General features: G+C 38.2%; 1 protein-coding gene across 2 annotated transcripts in view; it reads left to right on the top strand.

Moving 5' to 3' along the window:
- Positions 1 to 5,361: 5,361 nt before the first annotated feature.
- LOC126188855 (piwi-like protein Siwi) overlaps positions 5,362 to 11,645 on the top strand; it is a 167,476-nt gene continuing 161,192 nt past the window's right edge. The window contains exon 1 of one of the 2 annotated variants that reach the window (XM_049930498.1): positions 5,362 to 5,512. Coding sequence is in view for 1 of the 2 variants with exons in the window: in XM_049930496.1 (XP_049786453.1) it covers positions 5,834 to 5,862 (29 nt within the window). In the remaining variant the exon portion in view is untranslated. Of the gene's footprint in view, positions 5,513 to 5,693; positions 5,863 to 11,645 lie in introns of those variants that run through there. The other variant, XM_049930496.1, reaches the window with a different exon arrangement.

The following is an 11,645-nucleotide window of genomic DNA, read 5'->3' as shown; positions in this document are numbered from 1 at the left end:
TATTGTCTTAATTAAATGATGCATCACTTGCAACAACATGCATATAAAATACACTAACGTTTAATTAAACATGTTATCATAATTGACACAACACATAAATTGTTGTTTCAATCACAGTATTCAAATATACTATAAATATACAACTATATTTGTAACAAAAGAAAGCAAGAACTCAAATTAGGTTACAAAATATATACATACCGGTATGTGAGCTATTCATCATCGTCACTCAGAAGACTGAATAACTCTTCTGTTTCATGCTCTGACAGAACTGTAGTTGATGTAGAGGGTTGAACATCGCTCAAAAGATGATGTTGGAGTTCGATTGGTTTTGTCGTAAAAGAGTAACTAGAGTAACTTTTGTTCGCACCAATAAGCTCCAATATGTCTGATGATATGTCAAAAGATGCACAATCTTTAATTTGTTTCTTCAACTGGTCTCTCAATATGATCAAAGCATTAATTGTCTTTAACGATAATCTGTTACATTGTTTAGATTTTATAATGTCCATAGAACTGAATACTCTTTCCACTTCTGCATTTGATGCGGCAGGCATAGAACAGTCATTGCTAGTTGTGAAATCAAAGAAAAAGGATTCTCACCTGCGGCATTTTTATACTGCAAAACCTCACTCCAAAATCGAACAGTATTAGTAGTGTTATTCCACCTAATGAAGTTGATATTATGCCATTCTTGCAGCATACCGTCTATGAAACTGCCACTAAAACCTAATTCTTTGGCTACATCCGCTACAGCATTATTTTTATTCACTTTCAGTGTTTCTTCAACATTCAGCATTGACATATTTTTCAGGATCGTAACATTACTTGGCAGTCTTTGTTGAATTTGTTTTGTGTGTTTCAGACTAAACTGAATGTAGCTTTTCTTCAAATAAACTTTATTTTCTTCAGACAAACTTGACTCAGACAATTTATGTTCAAGCATAAAACCAAGGTTCGGATTTGCGTTCATACATTCGCTTAGAACTGGTTTTGTCAACAAATCAACAGTTGGAAAAACTATGTTTGGTCTGAGCGACTGCATGAGAAATACAAGTGTATGTAGTAATTTAGCGGGGTCATTGTCTTCTCCTAGAAAAGCTTTTATTGCTATTTGTACGTCTTTTAAAGCATGTTTATGGTGAAACATGTAAAGATGATTTGAGTTGTCATAATACATCTTGTACAAAAGATCGGCAGTGCAACAATTGTCTTGAACCATGGCTAGTGAAAAATGTAGCTTTAGTTCTTCCCAGTGATCCAGAATTCTTCGTATTGCTGGTTCAATTGAAAGCCAACGTGTTGCACAGACCTTCAAAATTTTTAGTGGCTGTTTTCCACAATTTATTGTGTCATAAACCTTTTCATATTCTTCTTGTCTTTTGGTTGAAATGGAGAACCGATTGTAGGTTTCCCGTACAAGAAACTCTATGTTTCTAGGTATGGTATTCACTGAGGCGTGCGAAACTGCAAGCTGAAGAGAGTGAGAAATGCAACGGATCAATACCAAATGCTTGAAACCATATTCTCTCTTGAGTTGTTCGAAAAGCCTATTGTTTATTCCAACCATTGCAGAAGCATTATCTGTGCCAATTTCTACCATATTAGAGATTGGATGTTTGAGATCTTTCAAAGAATTCACAAGAACAGCAGCCAGATTTCTTGCATCTCCAGTTTCTACTACAGCGAGTTTGAGAAATGCTGATCTAATGGTTTGGTTGTCTACACTATAGTACCGTATAACGATACCTAGCATTTTGGATATTGATCTGTGGAATCATCTATTAGTACACTGTATTTTTGGTTATTTATATCCTCAACCAATGATTGTGCAAAATATGGAGCCAAAACTTCAGTTATAATTTTAGTGCACTTCGTACGATGTACTTGCATGTTTTTAGCGCCCTCAGCAGCGGAAAACACCTTCTTGCACAGTATTCCTAAATGATCTACAGCTAAAATATAACAATGTTCAACAATAAATAAAGAAAAGGCGCCTTCCGCTCTGCTTGCTATTCCAGCTGTAGTTTTCGGAACAATTTTCACAGGTAAGGTGGTTTGTGTTTTTTTTTAAATCAATTTTTTGTTTATGCTTAATAGTTTTCGAATACTTTCTAATACCACAAACTCTGTTGCACATACTTGACATCTTGCCTTGGATAAGTCTCCAACTCCGGTTTTAGCCACCCATTGAATTCAGGTTCTGCTTCCCACGCATCCGGATATTTTTGAGCGTACTGCTTCTTCTTCTGCGGTAAATCCATTATGTAAGCCACCACAACATAAGTTTCATCAATTTATAATCACTGAAAATACATCAAAACTCAGGCGAACTAGAAGTCATGCAACAATCTACTCACTTGGTAACTCGATATCAGACCTATTGTTCATTGTTTAAAACTTAATAATGTCTGAGGTAACCCCACCGAATTGTTCTTGCGTTACCACTGTCCATGTGGTAATAATTTCACTGCTAGTTATCATTTCGGAAAATTAGAGGTTGCTGGACAGAAATGTATTTTATTATACTTAACATTACATATGTCTTTTGTCAATTCGAAAAATAAAAGGAGTTCAAAATTTGAAGAACTGTAGATCGATACGCTATCGACGATAACAGGCTAGTATGTAATGAATAATGAATTGTTTTCTTACTCTGTAGACAATTCCCACATTCAGGTTTACTAAATGCTGAACAATGCTACATGATCTGCTAAGAACTTAATTTAACTTCTTAAATGTAGAACAAAGTCAGTGTAGTATCTATTCTGTAGTTAAAATCTTAGTTTTGTTAATGAAAATACTGGTCCAAAATAGTTTTGATTTGTACTTCGAAAGTCGTTAGTAGTCCTAAAGTCGCCAGATAAGCCGCTAAATAATTTTTGTCGCTAAAAAGTATTTTTGTCGCTAAAGGCCCGTCCACACACAACGATCTGTCTGCGCAAATGTCTCCGCACATCATATCTGCGCAGACAGATCGTTGCGTGTAGACAGAAGATTTGCACCAACCTGAGGTGTGTGCAAACCTGGAAGTTGCAGTTGCAGGTTTGAGCGAAACCTCTCAAATCTGTGGGTTCAAACCACATCTGCGCAGACAAGTTGGAGCGTGTGGACAGGAGATCGCCGCAAATCTGGCACGAAACAGCTGTTTGCTCAGTCTAGTGTTTGTATTTGTGCGCATAGGGCATTAAAATGGCTGATACTCGTCAGTGTTCTCGAGAGTTTGTAAGTGAATTCATTGAAATATGTAGAAACCACCCATGTTTGTGGAAGATTAAAAGTAAAGAATATAGTGACCGAGACAAAAAGACAGCAGCATACAATGCTCTAACTGAAAAATTGCGGGCAGTTGACGCCTCGGCAAACACAGAAACGGTAAAAAAAAAAAAAAAAAATATTCGTTGCGAACTGGCGAAATTATTTGCGGATGGATGTCGAAACTTATAATTATCTCTTAAAGCTTGTAACCCCTCATATTATGAGAAAAAATACTTGTATGAGAAGGGCAATTTCTCCTCATGAACGGCTGGCGGTAACATTAAGATTCCTAGCAACAGGAAGGAGCTACAAGGATTTGGAATTTTCAGCTGCAATATCGAAACAAGCGTTGAGTACCCAACACATGTGAAGCTATTTACGCTGTCCTGAAGGATGAGTTCATGAAGGCAAGCTAAGTAAATTAAGTCTGTCAGCGAACTGTTTACCGAAAAGAGTTATCCAAAGTTCAGAAATCTAGAAGATCTGGTGTAAGAGTAGATCAAATATACCAGCCAACGTTATGGTATTTTCATCTGCTTGGCTTTCTTAGTGATCAAGAAACGCCAAGACCAAGCAGGAGTACAATTGAAGATGAAATTGGAGTGTCAATGTGCCAGGAAATGGAACACGAGGTAATGTAAAACAAAACAGGTTCGCCCTGCAACTCTCGCAGTAAATGTACGTGAGAAAACTGCTTTCGCTTTAGCAACCACTGTCTACACCATTTTGACCGCCTTCTCTGTTTCCTGCGGTTGGTCTGAATGTTTTTTGCAACACAAGTTGCGAACACAGACCACAACAGAACTTCCTCCATGTCTATATTTCAAAATAACTGAATTAAATTTTTGACGTTTACGGGGAGCGTAGTCGCTTGCCACGGATTTTTCTTTTCTACAACGACAGATGGCGGGCGAGTAGTAGACTGGGGTTTGTGTCGTGTGAACACACCACATTTGCAGCGATCTTTTGCATGTACAGACATCTGCGCCAATGTCTGAGCAGACAGATCGTTGCGTGTGGACCGGGCTTAAGACGAAGGTAAAAGTCGCCATTTCTGGCGACAAAGTCGCTAAATTGGCAACACTGGCAGCAAATTTAATATTATTCATTTTTATTTGCAGCTGTGTAGTTTTTTTAGGGAACTTTTCTTGAAGTTTGGTTTCTATACTACTAAAGTAATAGGACACAAGGTTGACCAGCTCATTCGGTTATCATTAAGGCATCTTTACATCTGACTTCTGTGTTTATCTTTTACGGCTTTGTTGCTGTATTCCGAAATGCATTGTTCTCCATTTTTGAGATCGTTGTGGGACTACCACTGTACTTGCAATGTAATAAAATATAGTCCAAATTGCAACTTCTTTATTTTTGGTTCCGGTAATCAGTTTCGGTCTATAGGGCGTAAGGAGCTGTGACATGTAGCAATAGGTACTATTCAGTATCTGCACGAACCACGTCGTCTAAGACCTCGGGTCTGAAGTTGGTTTTATAGTCCTAAACTTGTCCCTGAAATTAAAAATTTAGAAATTATTGCGATCTGGACTACTTTATGTTGAAATTGCTATGCTTTTATTTTATGAGTTTCGTATTTCTTTCTTATATTGTTTCATTTTTTTCTGAGTCCTGCATAAATTTCTTGTATCGGTATATAACTTGGTGTCTTCCATCCTTTTGAATAAATTACGGCTTAAGTAGCTTATGATGACCAATTTTGGTTTTCAGAAGGAAAAAGTGAGATTATTCAAAGAGTCAGACAACTGTAAATGGAAAAAAATAAGAAGAAAATACTGCGGGTTGAACTACTATATATCTATAGTACGTGTATTTCTTTAATAACAGAATACTAATTCAAGTTAATTGTACATTGAGGTCTGCGTTCCTGAGTTTTATTCTATGGGAGAATTGCTAGTGAAGTTACGTAGTGGAATGGATTTTTGTATAGTTGAAAGTTACATCGGTTACGGTTATTTTTAACAATCGATTTTTTGTCAAGTCGCGAAAAGAAACTCGGTTTATATATGTAAACGGTATCTAAAATTTCCGCTACGTAAAATGATTACAGCTTTGTTACTAAAATCAGTGAAATTATTTTCTAGTATTTATTATTCTACTTTGTAGGATCTTCATGTCTCTGATTTTAAAGCGCGAAAAGAATGAAGTAGTACGGTTTACTGTGGCCATCTTTAGTCAGTGTTACCGCGCGGGATTACAGAGTTGTATTTTCCCTTGAGGTTGTAGGGTGGAAGTGGTTGAGGTATGTATTTGTTGAAATGTGTGTACTTTTTTTTGTATCAAACGTTATCTTGTCATTATTGTTGCTTTTATCGTCTGTCACCGATTTAGTTTCTCCACTCTAATAAACTACAATACATATATGTACATCGTGCGCCATTGTATTCTAGTGAGTTGTAAGGGAAACAGGTGGAGGTAACTGCGTAAGCGTGTATGTTGATGATTGGAAGTGATTGTAAGTGCTGTCAGAAATTCGATGTGGAATTTACATGTAAGGAAGACTGTTGTCTGTTCGTTGTGTACTTATATGTGTATAGGAACTCTCGATGTGAAAGCCGGGTGAATGTTTGGCGTGCTGTTGATGGACCCAAGGTGTGCAGCAAGATTTCAATATTTTTATTTATATTACATTTAGGGCGTAGCATACAAATGATCGTACTTGGATGGAGCTAGTTACATTTGCAAGAACAGTTTCATTACTTAGTATAGCTTATATATAAAACTAAAATAAAACTGTTGGTCTGTAATAGGTGAGTTAAAAGTTTGCAATGGCCTTTCCATTGGATTCTTCGTAAACGACTGTTAACTTCAAACATTGCAGAACTTCGAACATCGCGGGGCACACAGGATAGGTTAATAGGCTACTTGCAGATGCAGAATAGTTCCTTATGTGGCCCATAACAGCAATTTAAAAAAAAAATTGCTGTTAGTGTGTTTCCTCCTGTTACATTTACGAAAGAGATGCAGGTCTATGTGGTGGTGGTGGTTGGGTTTGTGTACTCAACAGGTACATACATACGCATACATCATACATACGTACCAGATACTTCTATTTCAAGTTAGTGTAACATGAGGTTGCCTGGGCTAACCATTTAATACCAGGATATGAACTCTGAAGGCACAGAGTACTGAAGTCCATTTAGTGTGAAATATTGCATGTACTCTATCTGTAATCATTGTTCTCATAAGTTCAAGTAACTGTGTGACTGTTTTTTATATTTTATTTATTTTTTATGTTCATTGCATTCTATGAGTTAGACTCCTGTCGTCATGTAGTGTCAGCAGAAATATGCCTGTTACTTCAAATGTCTCCAATTATTTATTTTGTTTCTGTGTAGGGGCAGATGGAAAAGCTTGACTTGCTTTTGAGTTTGCCACCAAAAACTTCTGTTGTTGGTGTCAACAATCATCAGGAGATACAGTGGAACATAACTATACTTTGTGAAGGGGGACCAGATGTTTGACATAATTTGAGCTCTTGCTTGAATGTCCGTGGGAAAATTTTACACGGGCTTGAAGACTATTGCAGTTTGTGTACTGATAAATTCATACACATACAAGCCCTGTGTCATACTGTGTGAAACAAATTAACTGCACAGTGCAGGAAAAGTTTATTCAAAATGTGTGAAAGCTAGCCTTATTGCAGGAACATTAAACTTAATGTGTGTTACGCTAAGCTAAAGAGATGCATATACCTTTTTTTAAGATACAAAGCAATTATCCCTATAGCACTTCTATTAAATTTACCCACAACCAACTAAAGGAGCCAAAATATCAAAGTTATTCACTAATCTGCCATAGGGAGAGATTGCAGATACGTATTTGAGGTTTCATAGCCGGATGAGCTTGGGAGAAATTGCAGTATAGCTTTCAGGTATTGGTGTGGTGGTACATTTTTGATGATGATGATGATGATGATGATGATGATGATATTCTGCTTATTAAACAGGAGTGTTAAAGAATGATAGGTCCAAATGTCGTCCATTAATTTGGAAATACCAATAATTATGCCAGTCATGTAGATATATCTTCAGTTCAGTTTAGTTGGATGTTTTTCCTGTCATCTACCAGTCTGTCCACCATGCACAATGCTTATTTATTGTTCCTTCCCTGCATCACAACAGAAACAAGCATATTGTCATCCTCAAGAGCACCACATATTTGAATCGCATATTAATGCATGTACAAGCAAGCTTGGATTGTGTGAAGACGAATGGGATTCATACAGGCTTGTCGAGTTTGTGGATGCCTTTAGAAATTAGAGTGGATACTAAGTTTTGCCTGTGCTGCTCATTTCTGAAGATTTTTCAAGCATTTTGTGTCAGTTGCATCTTCCTGTATAGGCCTAAGACATTTTTCGAAATCTACTGGTATGTAAACACATGCCATTGAAAGTTCCTGGACTGAGGCTTGAACCCAGGACTTGTGCCTTTTGGGTACAAGTGTTCCACCAACTGAGATTAGATTAGATTTACTTTCATTCCAATTGATCCGTAGTGAGGAGGTCCTCCAGGATGTGGAACATGTCAGAAAAACAATACATGACAAATATTTATAACTAAAACAAATAAGCTAATGTACCATTCCACAGGTCCCAATTGGAATGATCGTCATTTTTTAATGATACTAAGAGTCATTTTACAAATACTAATGCACTGAATTTAAAATAAAGTTTTTTATTTATTTATAAGGTAATAAACATGTAATACAACTACTGTAATACTTATTTACAATGAACACATTACTGCACTGAAATGGTACAGAAGTTAGATTATACTTACACAAACACACACACACACACACACACACACACACACACACAAATTTTCAGTGAACACATTACTGCACTGAAATTGTGCAGAAGTTATGTTGTACTTATATACAAATCAGTTGGTTTTACTAAGAAATTCATCAATGGAGTAGGAGTTGGCCACCAATAAATCCTTTAGGCTTCTCTTAAACTGAATTTCATTGGTTGTTAAGCTTTTTATGGCTGCTGGCAAGTTCCCCCCATGAACCATGGACCTTGCCGCTGGTGGGGAGGCTTGCGTGCCTCAGCGATACAGATGGCCGTACCGTAGGTGCAACCACAACGGAGGGGTATCTGTTGGGAGGCCAGACAAACATGTGGTTCCTGAAGAGGGGCAGCAGCCTTTTCAGTAGTTGCAGGGGCAACAGTCTGGATAATTGATTGATCTGGCCTTGTAACATCAACCAAAACGGCCTTGCTGTGCTGGTACTGCGAACGACTGAAACCAAGGGGAAACTACGGCCGTAATTTTTCCCGAGGACATGCAGCTCTACTGTATGATTAAATGATGATGGCGTCCTCTTGGGTAAAATATTCCGGAGGTAAAATAGTCCCCCATTCGGATCTCCGGGCAGGGACTACTCAGGAGGACGTCGTTATCAGGAGAAAGAAAACTGGCGTTCTACGGATCGGAGCGTGGAATGTCAGATCCCTTAATCGGGCAGGTAGGTTAGAAAATTTAAAAAGGGAAATGGATAGGTTAAAGTTAGATATAGTGGGAATTAGTGAAGTTCGGTGGCAGGAGGAACAAGACTTCTGGTCAGGTGACTACAGGGTTATAAACACAAAGTCAAATAGGGGTAATGCAGGAGTAGGTTTAATAATGAATAAAAAAAATAGGAGTGGGGGGTAGCTACTACAAACAGCATAGTGAACGCATTATTGTGGCCAAGATAGACACAAAGCCCATGCCTACTACAGTAGTACAAGTTTATATGCCAACTACCTCTGCAGATGATGAAGAAATAGATGAAATGTATGACGAGATAAAAGAAATTATTCAGGTAGTGAAGGGAGACGAAAATTTAATAGTTATGGGTGACTGGAATTCGTCAGTAGGAAAAGGGAGAGAAGGAAACATAGTAGGTGAATATGGATTGGGGGGAAGGAATGAAAGAGGAAGCCGCCTTGTAGAATTTTGCACAGAGCATAACTTAATCATTGCCAACACTTGGTTCAAGAATCATAAAAGAAGGTTGTATTCCTGGAAGAATCCTGGAGATACTAAAAGGTATCGGATGGATTATATAATGGTAAGACAGAGATTTAGGAACCAGGTTTTAAATTGTAAGACATTTCCTGGGGCAGATGTGGATTCTGACCACAATCTATTGGTTATGAACTGCAGATTGAAACTGAAGAAACTGCAAAAAGGTGGGAATTTAAGGAGATGGGACCTGTATAAACTGAAAGAACCAGAGGTTGTAGAGAGTTTCAGGGAGAGCATAAGGGAACAATTGACAGGAATGGGGGAAAGAAATACAGTAGAAGAAGAATGGGTAGCTCTGAGGGATGAAGTAGTGAAGGCAGCAGAGGATCAAGTAGGTAAAAAGACGAGGGCTAATAGAAATCCTTGGGTAACAGAAGAAATATTGAATTTAATTGATGAAAGGAGAAAATATAAAAATGCAGTAAATGAAGCAGGCAAAAAGGAATACAAACGTCTCAAAAATGAGATCGACAGGAAGTGCAAAATGGCTAAGCAGGGATGGCTAGAGGACAAATGTAAGGATGTAGAGGCTTGTCTCACTAGGGGTAAGCTAGATACTGTCTACAGGAAAATTAAAGAGACCTTTGGAGAGAAGAGAACCACTTGTATGAATATCAAGAGCTCAGATGGCAACCCAGTTCTAAGCAAAGAAGGGAAAGCAGAAAGGTGGAAGGAGTATATAGAGGGTTTGTACAAGGGCGATGTACTTGAGGACAATATTATGGAAATGGAAGAGGATGTAGATGAAGACGAAATGGGAGATAAGATACTGCGTGAAGAGTTTGACAGAGCACTGAAAGACCTGAGTCGAAACAAGGCCCCGGGAGTAGACAACATTCCATTTGAACTACTGATGGCCTCGGGAGAGCCAGTCATGACAAAACTCTACCATCTGGTGAACACGATGTATGAGACAGGCGAAATACCCTCAGACTTCAAAAAGAATATAATAATTCCAATCCCAAAGAAAGCAGGTGTTGACAGATGTGAAAATTACCGAACTATCAGTTTAATAAGTCACAGCTGCAAAATACTAACGCGAATTCTTTACAGACGAATGGAAAAACTGGTAGAAGCCGACCTCGGGGAAGATCAGTTTGGATTCCGTAGAAATGTTGGAACACGTGAGGCAATACTGACCTTAAGACTTATCTTAGAAGAAAGATTAAGAAAAGGCAAACCTATGTTTCTAGCATTTGTAGACTTAGAGAAAGCTTTTGACAATGTTAACTGGAATACTCTCTTTCAAATTCTGAAGATGGCAGGGGTAAAATACAGGGAGCGAAAGGCTATTTACAGTTTGTACAGAAACCAGATGGCAGTGATAAGAGTCGAGGGACATGAAAGGGAAGCAGTGGTTGGGAAGGGAGTGAGACAGGGTTGTAGCCTCTCCCCGATGTTATTCAATCTGTATATTGAGCAAGCAGTAAAGGAAACAAAAGAATATTTCGGAGTAGGTATTAAAATTCATGGAGAAGAAGTAAAAACTTTGAGGTTCGCCGATGACATTGTAATTCTGTCAGAGACAGCAAAGGACTTGGAAGAGCAGTTGAACGGAATGGACAGTGTCTTGAAAGGAGGACATAAGATGAACATCAACAAAAGTAAAACGAGGATAATGGAATGTAGTCGAATTAAGTCGGGTGATGCTGAGGGAATTAGATTAGGAAATGAGACACTTAAAGTAGTAAAGGAGTTTTGCTATTTGGGGAGCAAAATAACTGATGATGGTCGAAGTAGAGAGGATATAAAATGTAGACTGGCAATGGCAAGGAAAGCGTTCCTCAAGAAGAGGAATTTGTTAACATGGAGTATAGATTTAAGTGTCAGGAAGTCGTTTCTGAAAGTATTTGTATGGAATGTAGCCATGTATGGAAGTGAAACATGGACGATAAATAGTTTGGACAAGAAGAGACTAGAAGCTTTCGAAATGTGGTGCTACAGAAGAATGCTGAAGATAAGGTGGGTAGATCACGTAACTAATGAGGAGGTATTGAATAGGATTGGGGAGAAGAGAAGTTTGTGGCACAACTTGACTAGAAGAAGGGATCGGTTGGTAGGACATGTTTTGAGGCATCAAGGGATCACCAATTTAGTATTGGAGGGCAGTGTGGAGGGTAAAAATCGTAGAGGGAGACCAAGAGATGAATACACTAAGCAGATTCAGAAGGATGTAGGTTGCAGTAGATACTGGGAGATGAAGAAGCTTGCACAGGATAGAGTAGCATGGAGAGCTGCATCAAACCAGTCTCAGGACTGAAGACCACAACAACAACAACAACAACAACTGGCAAGTTATTGAAAATGTGTGTTCCTGAATAATGCACACCTTTTTGTACAAGACTAAGTGACTTT

Source organism: Schistocerca cancellata, chromosome 5 (genome assembly GCF_023864275.1).
Source record: "Schistocerca cancellata isolate TAMUIC-IGC-003103 chromosome 5, iqSchCanc2.1, whole genome shotgun sequence".
Lineage (NCBI taxonomy): Eukaryota > Metazoa > Arthropoda > Insecta > Orthoptera > Acrididae > Schistocerca > Schistocerca cancellata.
Note: the sequence above shows the minus strand (reverse complement) of the source record. Positions and strands in the feature narration are given on the sequence as shown.